The sequence below is a fragment of the Phocoena sinus genome, chromosome 2, assembly GCF_008692025.1.
Source record: "Phocoena sinus isolate mPhoSin1 chromosome 2, mPhoSin1.pri, whole genome shotgun sequence".
Lineage (NCBI taxonomy): Eukaryota > Metazoa > Chordata > Mammalia > Artiodactyla > Phocoenidae > Phocoena > Phocoena sinus.
The window spans coordinates 138704240-138722008 of NC_045764.1; the positions used below are offsets into that span (position 1 = coordinate 138704240).

At 42.5% G+C, this 17769-nt stretch overlaps 1 protein-coding gene across 2 annotated transcripts in view; it reads left to right on the plus strand.

Moving 5' to 3' along the window:
* SYT16 (synaptotagmin 16) overlaps positions 1 to 17769 on the plus strand; it is a 115555-nt gene that overhangs the window by 82326 nt on the left and 15460 nt on the right. The window contains exons 3-5 of one of the 2 annotated variants that reach the window (XM_032623273.1): positions 2179 to 2435; positions 8003 to 8443; positions 11337 to 11526. In XM_032623273.1, coding sequence (XP_032479164.1) covers positions 2179 to 2435; positions 8003 to 8443; positions 11337 to 11526 — 888 coding nt within the window. The remainder of the gene's footprint in view (positions 1 to 2178; positions 2436 to 8002; positions 8444 to 11336; positions 11527 to 17769) is intronic. The other variant, XM_032623274.1, reaches the window with a different exon arrangement.

A 17769-nucleotide genomic window follows, 5' to 3' on the forward strand; every position in this document is an offset into this window, starting at 1 on the left:
GCAATTACTTTTCCATATGTATTTAAGGTGACATGACCTTCTTTAACTTAAAGCACAGGAAGACTGCTTTATGTAACAGGGAATCACCTTTCCCCTTACCCCTCCTTGCAACTTGACTTGTCCCCCAGATTTGCCTTTCTAATTCATTCCTTGCTTGTCTGTCAAGGAAAATGGTTTGTTACATTAATATAGTTCTTATGTTTTTCAGTTATGAATAGCTTTTCAAGGCTTTAATGTAGCTTTTGAAAATTCCATTATTACTGATCTAAGTATTATCACCGTAGGAGTTGAAGTCATGAGACAATTTTATGGGGGTAATTTCTTGGCAAAGTTAGATTTTGTGCTGAGATCCTTCTGGGTGCTACACACGTTGATGGATGACCCACTGTTTAATAGGACATTTTAGTGTTCGTGTATGTGAGGAATGGATGGGCTAATTAGAGCCTGAGAAGAAAATTCTGCTTTGTGTTATGGGGTCTTTGCATATGGAATATCCCTCGTTCTGTCATTTTCTGTGGCCATTTTTAAGGGCGTTTGCCAAATAACGGAAAATGTGAATGTAAAGATGTTAGGTGCCTTATGACAGAGCTTCCAAGAGGCCTGAAGTGAATTATTAAGAATAACAGGGCAGATGGGGAACATCTCAATGGCTTGCCATGGTTTGGCAAAATCCCAAATCAGGAGTCTGAAGTTGTGCCCTGAAAACCAAGTCTTCCCAAAGATGTTTTTATATGGTCTGCATAGGGTGATAACGTATTTTAAAATTTGGGTGTTTATTGTATGTGGGTCATATATTGTCTGCTAAACCACTGTCACCACCACTCGATATTGCTACACACCTGACTGTTTCAAATATTTTTTATCTGCCTAGCATTTAAAGTTATTTGAGATTTAGTAAAACCCAGTGGTAGATAAAGACTATGCAGTATACAGATGTGGCTTAGCGCTTTCAAGGACGTTATGTTTTAGCTCGGATTTTAAGACCAACTGTGGGAGCAATTGCTATCATACAGTGTGTAAATAAGAGCTGAATTTACCATATATACTTTGTCATCCTCACTAATCCTGTCTATATCTCTAATTTTCTATCATCCTGGGATGGGGCCCACTGGAGAAGAGTAGAGGCCCAAGAGATACGACATCGTTGTCTACTTTCTGGATGTGGAAGCAAGTTAGGGTGAAAGCTGTTGCTTAGGGAGACCCTGTCAGTTTTTCCTTATTATCTGAGGGTAACCTGGACACTGAGGAAGAGGAGGGGGATGAAGAGAAAGAGAATAGGATGACACGAGGCCTGAGAAAGACACTGAGCCTGAAGGAGTCAGGGAAGATTCAGGAGTTGTCGGGGCTTTGGATGGACAGGAAGGAAAGGACAGGAGGGAGGGCTTGAGGACTGCTGTGAACCAAAATACACAGCTAACATTTTCATGGACCTGTGAGACCACAGGTGTCTGTGAGTTGGGAGGTAGTATAGCAAATGGGATTTGCTGGGTTGGTTGAGGCCAGACAGGTCAGCAAGGCTAAAATTTATGGGAGGGCTGGTGGTTGCCAGGCAGATATTATTTCATGTGTCCACAATGACTCTCTGATGGCTTTTATCATCATTTTATAGGTAAGAAAACAAAGGTTAAGGCAGTTCAAATGTTGTTCAGGTTCTTAATGCAGAGCTAGGATTTAAACTCAGATCATATGAATCCAGGTCCAGTGTTCTTTCCGTGGATTAAGTAGAGAACTTTTTGCTTGAGAGAACCACTGAAGCCTTTTGAGCAGAGGGTGATATGGCGAACGTGGAAGAGAGACGGAAGAATGGTAAAGCCAGGAAAACATATGATCTCTATAGCTGATCACTATTCTTGCTTTCTAGATTCATCCCGAAGGTCTTGTGGTCATTAGCTCCAACCAAATGCTAATGTGTTTATTTTATCCACATAATGCTCATCCTTTATACTCATATTATTATAAAGCATTAAACCTTCTTGTACCCTACATAATGAACTAATGGGTTTCGATTTTATGGACCAAATTTATCTACCATATAGATGAAAGTATGTTTCTGCAGGTGTTGTTTAGTGAGTTTGTTTTTGCAGACTTGATTGGTGTAGTTGCTACTGCTTATTTTCTCTAGATAAAAAGGTGAAACATGATAATATATTTGAGAGAGTTTCCCTTTTGCAAATTTAGGTTTGGATGGAGCCAGCCAACTGACTTATTCTGAGAATCTGTCTTATGGTGAAGATGACCCCATCTCTGCCCACACACAGTCCCCTTGTGAGGTGGGGGACACCAGGCACCATGGCACATCTCCCCAAGAGACCAGCGTGGTCCGCAGCCTCAGCCGGCAGTCCACACAGGGCAGCTTGGAGATGGAGACAGCTTTTAATAACCGGAGATTTGAAGATTCGTATGCCACTGACAGCTCCTCCGTGTGGAGTCCAGAGGCAAGTTGTTTGTTTTCCATTTTTTTCTTGCTCGGGTATTGTGTGCTCTTTGGTTGGTCGTTCTCCTTCCCCTCCCCTCTCCCTTCCCCCTTTTCCTTCCCCCCACTTCTTTCTCCCCTCCTCCATCCCTCAAGAAAAAATTTCTCCAAAAGAAGGAAGCATTGCTTTGAAGAACAAACACCTTAAGAGCCTTTAATGGAAATATATTTTTTGTTCAGATGACAAAGGCCCAGCCCTGATGTGTACCAATAAAAGAATCATATATAAGTGGAATCTAGCAAAACGGAAAAATAAAAAGAAGCATGGTGGCAGAATGAACCCAGCAACCATCAGGCTTCTTTTTTTTATCTATAACGGGTTTTTAGTTCTTTAGGGAGACTGGATTATTTCCTTCATGGTTTCAATTAAATGGAGTTTATTTTTATTTACACCAAATCTTGAGTTATGATTCTTTGCATGTGAGAATTATTCGAAAATGAAACTAAAATACAATGCCCCTGCAAATGAGATTATACAAGATATCATGAGGAAGATCTTACAGTATGAGCATATTTGTTAGCTCCGAACTGAATTGAAGATCTAGGCGATGGCATTAGTCTATCATGATCCTCTGGCCATTGACTTTGCTTTTTGGATGAATCTCTGATAAAAGACGCGTCGTCTAAATTTCTTTTTCAATTGAAACTTACTCTCGAATATGCCTAAACACCCAGAAGTATGACTGGAGGTGACGATGATAGAGACTACCATTTTTGAGCAATTACTATGTGTCAGGCACCGTGATAAGAATTTACAAACATTGTTTTACCTTACAGGCACTTATGGTTATTCTTTATTAGCTAGACCCCTCTGATTATGATTCTGTGACATTAAGACATATTAAATAGTGGTGTCTAGTACCTACTTTGAAATTAATTTTGATGAAATAAGTCACGTAACTATATGAAACTTTTAATTTGTGCGAATAGAGGAAGGAGAAGGGTGGATGGATTTTGTTAGTATCAGTCTGACTGAGAAAAGAAACAGGACGCATCTCTTATTAGGACCTGGACTGTCATAAACACCAAATGCTCAAATGCTTCTCCAAATCAAGGAGAAGAAAAATAATCACAGATAGTTATGTTTCAAAGCCTGACTGCTAAGGCACTGGGGCATGTAGAGAGCGCATAAGGAGATGGCACAGGTGCAGGTGTGCCTGGGTGTTGTGTTACTGCTGAGGACCAGAAGTGGCCACACAGATAGGTGGCTTGTGGCTGGTTAAAAGCAAACCTTCATACAGAGACCCTCAAAGCTATCAACCTTATACGTTTTGTAAAATAAATTGTGCTTCCCTACCAGTTTACTGCCAAGAGTCATATCACATCCCACACAGTAACATTTAATGTTTAAAAATACTATGCTTTTTGGCTCTCTCGCCACAACAACAAAACGGAACTGTTTACCTGCCTATTGACAGTCTCTCCCCTTGATAACTGTACCATTAGCCTTGGAATTGCTTTCTCCAGATAGCCCCCCATTTACCTGCCTCATGGAGCTTTAGTAGATTTGATGTTGAGGGCACTAAATGTTCTCAGACTTCAAAAATACCCAGACATCTCTGTGTGCTCCATTCAACCTCCTATCTATTTTGAGGCAAAAACTGTAATTTGGTGCTCCTACAGTAGAACCTCAGATGCAGCTCGGAGGCAGTTCCCGTAAATGCCTGCGATGCAGGCTTAGCTCGCCTTTTAAGAATTGATTTATTTGCCTCTTAGCTGTATTAAGAAGCCTGTCTTCCCCTGCGTATCTGGCATCGGGAACACACTGTGGGTCTGTTTACTTTGGGCCACACAGATGACATTAACACTATCTTGCTAAAACAGAAAGCCTTTCAGTTTGATAGAAAATCTTTATATCTTCATGGGTTTTGACAATGTGACACAAGTATTCCCATCGTAAAGAAAAACCCAGGATACGAGAGCTAAAGGAATCATTTATTTTGCCTCAGAAGGGAACTGGTCATGCAGTGTGACTACCTGTTAGGCTGATGGGTTTGCAATCACTGCTCTTCTCTGCCGGAAAAGGCTGTCGACTTTTTCCTGCAGACCTAAGGCTTGGCAGGGAAGACGATGGGAGGGTGGCTGGTGATTTTGAGTGCACAGAGAGGCAGCTGTCCCACTTTTCATCTCCGCTTTCCACTGATTAACTGATTGGCCTTGAGAAGTTAATTAAAATCTGCCAAATGGGGATAAAAATGAAGAGATTTTTGCCTCGCAGGAAGGTCAGATGGATTAGTGGTATTAACAGTACCCACAAGAGGAGTGCCTTTAGTTGCCTGCTGATAGGTAGAGTGTGTTGAAATAATTAATTGCTATAAAAATATCAGCCTTCACAAATCTTGGTCTCAGATCAGCCCAGGAAGGGGCCACAAAGCCCAGTTTTCACGGACCACAGCTTGGATTGTCCCCATCCAGAGCCTGGCCATTGCCTGGAGTGGCGTCAGATTCAAGTTTCATAGGACAGTTATTTCAGACCCTTTCCCCAGGACTTCACCACAAACCTGCAGATGGAGTGAGCATTTATCTGAACAGAGAGCCTGATAGATAAGTGGGAAGATGCTCATTAACTAGGATATTTTAACCTTGGCATTGAAGTTGATGACAAAACTAGGAACTGTTAGTTAATATCAAGAGCAGGGGCCTAAAAGGATATGAAATTCAAAGTAGTGTGTGTTTCCAGCTCCCAACTTCCAATAAGTTGGAAGTTTCCAACTTCCAATAAGATGTGTCCATCTTATCCCCTCTTCATCTCACACACTTACTATACTTATAAATAGCTAGGGTGAAAGGTTTGTGGGGGAAGAAGGTAGACATCATGGTTCCCCATAAAGCTTGGGACTTTGAGCATTAATACTGGCAAATCTTGGATAATTCTGGCTGGGCATATGATACTGGGGGCAAGGATTTAAGTTATTTAGCCATTCTAAGCCTTAGTTTCCTCTCCCATAAAATGAAGATATTGAAATACCTACCTCATTAGGTTAATATGAATGTCTAAAAAGATGTTTCTGGGGCTTCCCTGGTGGGGCAGTGGTTGAGAGTCCGCCTGCCGATGCAGGGGACACGGGTTCATGCCCCAGTCCGGGAAGATCCCACATGCCACGGAGCGGCTGGGCCCGTGAGCCATGGCTGCTGAGCCTGCGCGTCCGGAGCCTGTGCTCCACAACGGGAGAGGCCACAGCAGTGAGAAGCCTGCGTACCACAAAAAAAAAAAAAAAGATGTTTCTTAGCTGGATTTCCCAAAAGCAGAGCCTACTTTGTTAGGACATGCAATTCCCGGCGACAAGAGTGAAGGACGAGGAGAGTGAGGCAGGGAAGGGAGAGCCGGTATGAGAATGTCTAATGGAGTTGGCTACCACTAATTGTGACTCATGGCTTGCTCTTGTGAAACCATACCCTAAGAAGCTGTATAAACTAGTCTCAGGACATCTGTCCAAGGGGAGAAAAATTTATTGCATGGGGCATTAATACCACCCACCCCGCCCCCCGACTCTGGACTTTATATACATGAGTGCCAAGCAGGATTCTGTACATTTCCAAGCCTTGACATCAACGGAGAGGCCTGTGGTGGGAGCTGAGAGTTACCTTGCATGGGAGGGAGGCAAGACTTTGTTGGATTGTGCCAGGGAGAAGCCACTTAGAGCCCAGACAGCCTGTAGGGGAAAATGGAACAGAGGGGGAGGCCAAGAAGTTCCAAAGTGCATAAGAGTGGGCTTTTACAGTCCATAAAGGGTTTAGTGTGGTACCTGGCATAAGGGAGGGCTTAGTGGATGTTAGCTGTTGCTACTTATGGTCCAGCAAGCAATATGGAGATGACCAAAGGTAGGCTAAAATAGATGGGAGTTTGAACGGAAGACTGTGACTTGGTTTTTGAGTTAGCCTAACTCCTTGGAGACTTGCTTCTAATATTATATCTACACTAGTCAGTTGTATTCAGAAGTCTCTATAGCAACCACTTTTATCACTTGAAACTAAGTACCTCTGAATAGAAACACTCACACATGAATGCATGCTCAGAGGAAAGGATGTAAAAAGCTTCCCTTATTTTGCAAGAAGCCTAAATTTTCTTGGTAGATTAATGTGAATCTTAAAAGAGAGGGCAATTATTAGATGTCTACTATGTGTCAAGTCCTTTAATTTTCACAGCAAGCTTATAAAGTAGGTATCATCCCCCTTTTGCTGTTGAGGAAAACAGAAAGTGAGAAGGATTAAATAATTTGTCCAGTGTCCTAAAGGTTGTAAGTGATGGACCTGGGATTCCTAAGCACGTCTCATTCCAGAGAACCATGCACTTTCACCTAGATCTATGGGAAAGTTTCATTGATGAACATGCATTTTTGAAGTGTATCATTATATTTTTAAAAATAAAGAGTTCTTTGAATTAGCAAAGTTGGTGTTCAATTGCATAAAGAAGAACTGCTTCTGATTTACAATAAGAATCAAACCAAAGTTTAGTTATGAGTAAGAGGCATGCCTTCAGAGGAAAAAAATCAAATTATGTTGACATTAGTAATAGTTTGTTAGAGGGTGGTTCATTATAGTAAAGTAAATGTAGTTCAGCTCAGTTTTCTCAGGGAGGTCATCGGATCTGACTGGCTGAGGTGAACTGCTGTCTAAAAGTGTATTTCATAATGAGGGGCCGTGTTTGAAAATAAGTAGTATCAGTCCAGCGATGGGAATAGATATCTGTGGAGGCTGGTCTGAGCCAGGTATTTCCCCACGTCTATTAAAACCTCACAACAACACTCTATCAAGCAGGTACCTTGATGCTCATTTTTCAGCTGGAGTACAGAGCGACTGGACTGTTTGGCCATGGCCAAAAAGCTAGTCAATAGTAGAGTTATGATTTCAACCCAGGTGTTCTGTCTCCAGGGTTTAAACACTTGCTACTCCAAGAGTGATTTGAGTCCAGCTGAGACATCCTTGTGGCCTGAGAAATGCAGAATCTCAGGCCTGACCCCAGTCCTACTGAATCAGAATTCCCAGATGATTCAAGTCCACTCGGATGTTTGAGAAGCTCTGCCCCGAACATATTCTGCCACGTAGATTGAAAATCTACTGAAGGATCACCTGTCTGTGACCCCCGTTAGGATCCTTATCGGCAGGAGGTCCTGGCTCAGAGAGCACAGGCCCAGGCTGAACCATTTCTCCTGGCACTTGAGGAAGTTACCTTTTGGCACTTGCATAATTGACTAGTTTTAGACTTAGTATCTCAGTTGGTTTCAATGATAGTGGTCAATTGTGCTTTTTTTGAGAGGCAGTGTAGAGGAAAGCACTTTGCAAAATATAAAAGCTTTGTTCATTCATTCCAAAAGCATTCATGAAGGCTTACCATGTGCCCAGTGCTGTACCCTCAAAGAATTGACAGTCCAGTGGAGAGAGAGACCAGGAAACAGACCTTTCTAATGTTTAGGGATATATGGTAACAGTCCAAAAGAATGAGGTTCTGAAGAAGCACAGAGGGGCACCATCTTTCCACGATGTATTAGGCCTTGTTCCATTCCTAATCTTTCCCTCTGTCTGCAACAGGAACAGGATGCAACCAATTTTCAAGTGCCATCTGGGGTCCCGGAGCCCATCGCAAAATGTGGTGGCCTGGATGTCATCTTTGAATATAGAGCTGCCAGCCAGAAGCTCACAGTGACCATCATAAGAGCACAGGGCCTCCCAGATAAGGACCGAAGTGGCATCAACTCCTGGCAAGTGCATGTCGTGCTGCTGCCCAGTAAGAAACAGAGGGGCAGGACGAACATACAGAGAGGGCCCAACCCCATCTTCAAGGAGAAAGTCACCTTCGCCAAGCTGGAGCCCAGAGATGTGGCTGCTTGTGCTGTCCGCTTCCGCCTGTACGCCACCCGCAAGATGACCTGGGAGAGAATGATGGGCGAGAGGCTCTTCTATCTCAGCCACCTGCACCAAGAAGGGGAAATGAAAGTGACTCTGGTTCTGGAGCCAAGAAGTAATATCATTGTGAGTATGTTAAATGGTGCTGCTAATGATGCGCTACGTGAGGATCTGGAATTGTCAGCCCTTGATTTAGTACATTCAGCCCATGAATTCAAACACCTTAATTTAATTTTCCATTTGGCTCTCCTCATCCTTCTGAGACATGATCTGCACTTCACGGTACAATGGGTTTTCTTTTTTTGTGTGTGCCCATAGTCGCTGTAACCTGATGGATGTGTTCCCTGTCCATTTTAGGAAATGACAGCAGCATTGTGAAGGAGGGCACGGGGAAACTGCGAGAGGTTTTTTGGCCTTCTCGTTAGTTGATAAGTGGTCCTACCACCCATCCCCCTGCCCTGACCCCAGCATGCATCATGATGCATCTCAGAGATGATGGGACTTTCAAGGTGAGGTCCTTAACAGGTATGCCTACATAGGCTGCATAGGAAGCCCTGAACTCCAGCCACTTCTAAGACCTTCCATTTATATGACTGGGCTTCTCCCACATGCCCCGTCCTCTGTGTCCCTCAGATTGCAAAATAATACAGCACAGCTTTTATGTCTACAAGATGGGTAACCCTCTCTTCCCGTGGGTTATATGTCATCCAGTGTGAGGATCTCCTTTTAAAAATCACATAAAAGATCGGGTAACTATCTTAGGCTATTGGACAAATCAGTCATCCATTCCAAAATGTTTGCTGAGTACCAATTATATGTCAGGTGCCGTATAGGCAGAGGGGATGCAGGAAAGAACAAAACAGGTGATGCCCTCACAGAGCGTACAGTCTGGTGGAGGAAGGTGACAAAAGACAAACTGGGGTAGGCAAAGAGAGAGAGGCAGAGGCTGCTGCTGCTTTAGAGGGTCAGAGAAAGTATCTTTCAGGTGGTGATACGAGAGAACTCGAGGAATCGAGGGAGCCAGACTGGATGCCATGTGGAGGACGGGGATTCCAGACAGAGGGGCTGGCATATGCAGACATCAGGAGGTGGGAAAGAGCTTGACTTGTCTGAGGAAGGGGAAAGGAGCCAGAAAGGCCAGCGTGCGCTGATGGGAGATCCAGCCACTTACATTTTTAATAGATGTCTCAAAATTCATATCTCCAGACTCAAAAATCCTGATTCTTGCCTCACTAAATCTGTTTTACCTGCAGTCTTTCCATCTTGGTTAAAGGCAATCTCGTTCATTTAATTGCTCAGGTCAAAAATCTTAAAAGTCACTTGTGACTTCTCTCCTTTCCACCTGAAATTCCATTGGCTCTATCTTGAAAATCTAACCAGAGCCTGACTCTCGGCTGGATTACTGAAATGGCCTCCTAGTCATCTCCCTGCTTCCGCCTTTGCCCTCTATAGACTATTCCCAACACTGGGGCCAGAAAGAGCCTTTTAAAACATAAGCCAGATCATGTCTCATCTCTGTTCAAATCCCTCTGTTTTCTTAAGCTCTGAGTAGAGTGTTTCTGAAATCCTGGGAAACAGAAGCCATAGGAGGTCAGAGGAATCCTGCACCATAAAGCATAAGGATAGGTATTATTACACCCCTGTTTCTCTGTGCTGGGCCCTGGGCCCTGTGCTGGGGACACAGAGTTGAGTGGGGGAAATGAGCCAGTGTGAAAGAACCTTGAAGGTAAAAATTCCCCCATTCACCAGTTATTTGTTGAGCATGATTATAAGCTACACACTGGGCCATGCCCTGTGGACTGGGGGATTTATAAGGTTGAGAATTTGATGCGAGAGGCAAGCTGTGCAGTGACAGGTGCCACAGTGGACACATCTGCACAAGCCCAGGGGAGGGGGTGGCCCTCACCCCAAACTAGGCAAATATTTCATTGTTGGGTTATCATCATCCAGACAGCAGGGGCTATAAGGCATCTATCAAAACCACCTAGCCCTGTAGTTTACAAACTGTGTTCCATGAAAGCCTCCATGGGCTCTACAGGGATGTCCATGGCTTGGTAAACAGGGATGTGAAGAATATTTAATTTCTTTCAATGCATGTATTTATTGGGGTTCCTGATAAGAAGTTTTAGGAAATGATTGCAGATGTTGAGAAGAAACGTTGGAGCAGTTGTGGGTCCGGGAGGCTGGCTGGCCTGCCCCTCAGGGTCCACTCCCACTCATGCTCCTTGAGTGAGAGTGTCCGATCTACTTTGCTTTCCTCCTCCCAGTGTGGTGTATAGAGGTGGGTGCTTTAGAGAAGCACATGCATGAATACATGACACAAAGTGTGGAGTCCCCTGGTACCTGCAAGGTCTCTAAGATGCACAGTCCATGTGTCAGCTTCCTCACTAAACAGTTGTAAAAGTGTTCACATTCAATATAATGCATCTCCTTAGGAAGAAAAAATGTAGCATCTGCCATCTTCCTGACAACATGAAAAAGCAGAACCAGGGGCCAAATGTTCTATGGGGTGGTAGATGGCCAGTGGTCATTTCTTTTCTGGTGAAGACAAAATGCCTCCTGTATTGCTACATTCCTGAAGAGGCTACAGAGAACAGAAGCAGAACTCATGCCTGGAGTGGACAGGTTCCATAGAACTCATGCCTGGAGTGGATGGGTTCCATATGGGTCTAATATAGACTCATTGAAATTTGGGTCTATATTAAGTGTCCTGTTAGCTCTCCATGTATCTTCCAGGGTTTGATTTACACTAGTAATAACATCTTTGTCCGTTTTGTCTTTAGAGAGGAAAGAGTGAATGGAGACAGTTCTTGAAACAAATATGTCTGCTAATAATGCAGAGGATCCCATCCAAAGCTGCGTTCCCCAGGCCCTATTATCATTCACACCGAGTGCGCCATTAGTAATCTTTGGCAGCAGTGGAGACTGGGCCACAATTTCACCAAACATAATATTGGCTTTCTGTAAGGGAGAGGAGTGCAGTGGGGCCAATGGATCCTTTGTTGTTCTTCTCCTCCAGAGTGGAGAGTCTCCGCTCAGCCCATCTGCAGTTTCTCACAGTGACAGTGCTTCATCCACGCAGTCGCTGTCACATGGAGGGGCGCCAGAGCTGCTGGTGGGGCTATCATACAATGCCACAACGGGGCGATTATCCGTGGAGATGATCAAAGGCAGCCATTTCCGAAACCTCGCGGTTAACAGAGTGCCTGGTAAGTTCATGCCTGTACCCCCAGCTCTGGTCTTCCCAGAGGCAGGAAGAAGGCTGTGTCTGCCTTCATCTCAATTCTCTAACTTTTACAATAAAAATGATCTTGGTGTGACTTAGACACGTTTTTACCAAGTGATACCTCTGGATTTTTCAAATGCCTTTCTGTTTAATTAGATTGAAGCCTCCTTCGATATCTGGATGCATCTTGATACAAAATAGGCTGGCTTCTACGTGTAGATCGTTAAAGGGGAAAAAGAATGATGTCTTTTCAGCAACATAACACATATGAACAATTCAAATCTGCTATTAGGTCCCAGGTCCTCAAATACGTTTAAAGAGACAGAGCTCAGTCTTTGGAGCCAGGCAGTTTGGGGATCTAATTCCAGCTCTACTCATTCACCTGCTAGCTTTGCTCTGATCCTATACAATTTACCTCTCTTTTCTGAATCTCAGCAGACTCATCTGGAACAAAGGAATATTAATAGTACCTTTCTCATGGGTGGTTTTGGGGTTTAAATAAAATGATTTATGTAGAACATTCAGTGCCTGACACGTAGTGAGCGTTCAAGAAATGTGAGTGGTTATGTGGTTGATGGTGGAGGAGGTGGAACAGGAAGATGTGGGGCAATCCAGGCCTGACTCACCAGGGCAGCTTCTGAGATCACACCTGGAAAGAGCAGCTCAAGACATACTCGCGCAGCTGCCGTCCAGGGCTCAGGAAGCCAGAATAAAGATGCTGTGGCTGCTGCCGCCAAATTGCCTCTCAATACCCAAGAAGCTAGAGATTGAACCTTGGAATAATGCTGCTAAAAAAATCAGCTCATCTTTAATGATCTTGCTTATCAGCAAAAACAGCTTAAGAAAGGGTGGGAAGATGGTTTCTGCCTCACTTCTGCCTTCTGGCTCTCATGCAACCATATCTAATTTGAGGAATCTAATTTATATCTAGAATTCTAGCTGCAAGAGAGTCTGGAAAATGCTGTTGAAATTCCAGCCTTTTGAGTCCGAGAAAGTAAAATAGAATTGGGTAGAGTGGAGCATAAGTGAGGGTGTCCACCCCAGGCAGCCAAAACTTGCTGAAATAAGGACGAAGTCAGCCTTGATAGGCTGCAAGAGGCAATGGACTCCGGCCTCACATGTCAGCATCCCATGAAGAGCCAGCTGAGCTGGTAGAAAAAGGTCAGCTCCTACAACCAAATCTGGGCTCTCACTCCTTTTAGTCTTTAACTGTGCTGCCACCCACAATGTCTCTGTTCAATAGTATCTTGTTAGTCAGTCTGTGTTAAAGGCATTAGAGCAAGTTAGTAAGGAAAGCCCAGCACTCTGGAGAACAGAAGAAACCAGAGGCATAGGCCATATTCTGTATCGACTCTCAGAACCAGGTAAGAGCTATTTAAAATCCATAGTAGGTGTTGATTATTAATTGCATGGCTAGACTCTTTTTTCCAGATACAGCTTTTTTTTAAAAAAAAAGCTCTGGATTTACTAAAGATCTGGATTTACTGCTTTCCCTGCAGAGCCTTTTCTGATCTCTTTCCCTGTCTTCCTGAGATTTGGTGAGATCTGAAAAATTTTCAGGGAAGAACATGGTGCAGCTGCAGAGAATGATGTGGAGGTGGATCACACAATCATGGCCTATTCCAGTCCGTGCTGGGAAGCTTTAATTTGCATGCTGGGTCATCCCAGGCAATACAGGGGAGAAGGACAGCATGGTGGCTAAGAAAGCATCAACTGGAGTGTGCCAATCTAAGGTCTTTGTCACTTACTAGGTGTGAGTTACTAAACTTTTTCGACTCTCAGTTTCCTCATCTGTAAAATGGGATCATAATAATATATACTTTCTAGGTAGGGATACTACATATAAAGCTGTGATGTTGAGAATGGTGCTCGTGAAACTTCATGCATTTCTATATAAAAGAAAATATGCCATAGAGGAAACTCTTATAACAAATATTTAAAACTGAGTAGGAAAAAAGGCAAGTCCTCATTTTGAAACTAATTTCATTCCAGAAGTTTAAGTCAGTTTGGCATTTACATGATTTTTCATAGAATAGTGCTACAGTTTAACTGACAAATGTAACTGACATGCTGTATCTTTGTGACCAAAGTAATAGAAGACAGTGTTGCTGTGATGCTATTAATTAAAGCAGAAACCCAATAGTGAAGACAAAAGTTTTTTGTTTACATAGAATGCTGGTACTTGAGGAAAAGCCAGTTTAATTAGGGGGGGTTGAGAAAGTAGAAGTTTCTTTTGTGGAGATTCTGAAAGGGACCTCTTGGTACTTTCAAGGGCTTGAGATGTTGACGACATTGGTCCTTCATTATGTCTCACTTCCTTACACCACTAACAGGACTTTGGCAGTCATCACGCAAGCTTAGGATACAATTTTAGTTCCCATATGGAACAGAATAAGAGAGAGAGAGGATGAGGGAACAATAGTTTTATGAGGTAACTGAGCATCGTTGGAAGAAAGAGGGTGTGAAGGGGAGAGGACGCAAGCTGGAAGATGAATAGGCCTGGAGTGGGGAGTGGAGGAGGGAGGCGGCGAAGTGCACTCATCTCCCTGGTGAAGGTGGAAGGAGGGCAGGCTTAGCCTCAGAGCTCTGTGTCAGAGTGCACCCCAAGGGAGCTGCCTGCCAGGGGAAAGTCACTGGTAGAAACGTGTGTGAGGGTCACAAATCCTGTGCTTGAGACCCTCATCTCAGAGGTGGTGACCTCTGCAGAAAGGGGACATCAATCCTGCCTTGCAGGCTGGCTATTATAATGTGAAGAATGGTTCTTAGGGAAGCCCAAAGGAAAAGAGGTTGAGCCTGTGGAGTGGGGACTTCTCCTCTCTAGAATATTGAAGGTGCTAAATCTTGATGGAAAGAGACAAAGGCTAGGATTTAGAAGAGAGAATCTTTTGCATCAAAATATATCATGAACCAAAAGATAGCTGTGAACTTGCCAACTTGATCCAGCTAGATGACTATTCTGGTATTTTAAACTTTTCTTTCTAAGCAAGATAGAGGAGAGGTGGACAAATAATAGATGGAGTTCCTCTTCTCTTTTAGGGTCTTAGAAGAAATAAACCAATGAGATGTAAGCTCCCCACTCAAGATTTTTGAGGCAAATCCTTGGGGGAGAAGGCTCAGTGAAAGGCAGGTTTTGCTCCAATGGGCAGGAGCTGGTGGGAGCATTCCTAGAGATGAGTCTCTACCACACCTTGCCCCGCCCCCACCCCGCCCCCCACCCCAGAATGGTTAAAACTTAAAAGACAGATTCCCTCAAGTATTGGTGAGGCTGTGGAGAATACATTCTTAGTGATTGTGTAAAATGGAATAACAGCTTTGTGAAGAGGCTTGGTAGTTTCTTATATAGGTAAACATGCACTGAAAATCCAGCAGTTCCATTCTTAGGCATTTACCCATAAGTTTAAAAAAAAAAACAGGAACAAGAATGTTTGTAGCAGCTTTACTCATAGTATGGAAAAATTGCAAAGAGCCCTTATGTCCTCATGGATGAATAAACAAATTAAGATATATTTCCATAGTGGAATACTATTCAGCAATATAAAAGGAATGAAATTAACTGAGGCATTCAACAACATGGAGGAATCTCAAAATCACACTGAGTACCTAGTGTATGATTCCATTTATATGAGGTTCTAAAACAGGCAAAACTTATTTACATATAGTGAAGAAAAGCAGAAGAGGAGTGGTTGCTTCGGGATTGGTATTGGCATCAAGATGGACTGGGCATGAACATGAGGGAATATTCTGGGGTGATGGACATATTCTACATTTTGACAGGGGTGTGGGTTAAATGGATGTTTGCATTTGTTAAAACTTACTGAATTGTACTAGGCTTTGTGCATTTCACTGCATGTAAATTTTACCTTATAATAGAAAAAAGCCATAAATTATTGAACTCTAGTTAATGAAACATATGCTGAAATGTTTAGGGGTAAAGAACAATGATGGCTACAGCTGTGATGGATTGATGGATAGATAGATGCATAGATATGTGAAAAAGCAAATGCTGTTAGCTCAGGCTACCATAACAGAAATACCATAGGTTGGGTGGCTTAGACAACAGAAATTTACTTCTCACAGTTCTGGAGGCTGGGAAGTTCAAGATCAAGGTATCAGGTGATTTGGTTCCTGATGAGAACCCTCTTCCTGGTTTGTAGACAGATATCTTCTTGCTGTATCTTCACATGGTGGAGACAACATCTCTCTCATGTCTGTTCTTATAAGGGCACTAATCCCATTCATGAGGGCTCCACCCTCATGACCTAATTATCTCCCAAAGATCCCACATTCAAATAGCATCACATCGGGGATTAGGACTTCAACATATGAATTTTGGGATACATACATTCAGTCCATAGCATAAATGGAGAAAAATATAACAATTGAAGAATCTAGGTGATGGGTATATGGGTATCCACTGTATAATTATTTTGAATTTTCAGCATATTTGAAAATTTGTTATAAAATATTGTGCATGAAAATCTGGTCTGGTCTGGAATAGTTCAGCTGGGCCAGGTAGATAAAAAGAAAACAAGAGTCTAGCCATTGATAGGGGCTACTGTGGTGGGCATTACATTTTTTTTTTTAAATTATGATGACATCTCAAGTTCCGACCTTATTCCTTTGACTCAGTTTTGGATGGAATAGACAGGGTACCAAGCAAATGAACCTGCAGGCATCTTCTGTAGCATCCTCCATAAACCACATCCATCCCAAGACAAAGTATGTGGTTGAGCATTTCTTTATTTCTAACTTTAACCTTTTCTCTATTCATCAGACAGATAGATAGAAAGGTAGGCAGGTTTTTATACCTCCCTCCCTCCCTCCCTTTCTTCCTTCCTTCATTCCTTTCATTCTGGTGAAAATGCCCGTATTATAAAAATTTAAATATGTATATATATATTTCAAATCCTAGGTGGGCTAGGGAAGATAAAATAGGCTATTTGAAAATTACTGAAACTATTCCATAGAACCTATTCAGAAACAATATATAAGCAAGTTAACAAAATGAACTAATCTTAGCTCAGGTCAGGTAACAGTGTGCCAAGAACCATTCCAGGCACTTTCAAGGTAAAATCTCACTTAGTACATGTGGTCAGTGTTATCATTTTTGCTGTTAAGGTGGTACAGTCTAGTCTACAAATCCGATGGCAAGGGATAGTTTCCACATCTGTACATGGCAGATGGTCCAGGTGAAAAAGCCTCTTATTGTGCCTTCTAGACATCTGAAATCCTAATAGACTTTCTTTTTTTCATTTATTTCTGATCTTTATGATGTATTTTTTATTTTTTTAAATTTTCTTAGTTTTTAACATCTTTATTAGAGTATAATTGCTTTACAATGGTGTGTCAATTTCTCCTTTATAACAAAGTGAATCAGTTATACATATACATATGTCCCCATATCTCTTCCCTCTTGCATCTCCCTCCCTCACACCCTCCCTATCTCACCCCTCTAGGTGGTCACAAAGCACTGAGCTGATCTCCCTGTGCTATGTGGCTGCTTCCCACTAGCTATCTGTTTTACATTTGGTAGTATATATATGTCTATGCCACTCTCTCACTTTGTCCCAGCTTACCCTTCCCCTTCCCCGTATCCTCAAATCCATTCTCTAGTAGGTCTGCATCTTTATTCCCGTCTTGCCCCTAGCTTCTTCTGACCACTTTCTTTTTCTTTTTTTTCCTTTTTTAGATTCCATATATATGTGTTAGCATACAGTATTTGTTTTTCTCTTTCTGACTTACTTCACTCTGTATGACAGTCTCTATGTCCATCCAACTCACTACAAATAACTCAGTTTAGTTCCTTTTTATGACTGAGTAATATTCCATTGCTGATACACATTTACAGAAGCTTTTGAAAAAGTTACCATTGAGAATTAGAAATATTTGGTTATCTTCTGAATTTGGCTTCATGGGAAAGCAATTCACTAACAGTTTAGCAGCTCTGTTCTGTTCTTTTCCTGGACTTGCCACCCGGTTACTGCATGGCCTCCACATTTGATTTAACGTCTCTGAATTTAATTTCTTTCCCTATTAAATAAGGTTAACTAGATAATATTACTGATACAAGTCTACGTTTTTTTAAAAAAGTATTAGCTGTTCTGTTGGCAGGTTCTCTTTCTTCGTCCTTCTACAATGCATTACTGCACTGTGTATATATACACCCATATAATGGTCCTTGTCAAAAACTATCATTAAGATGTCCCCTCCAGTTAAAAACAACAAG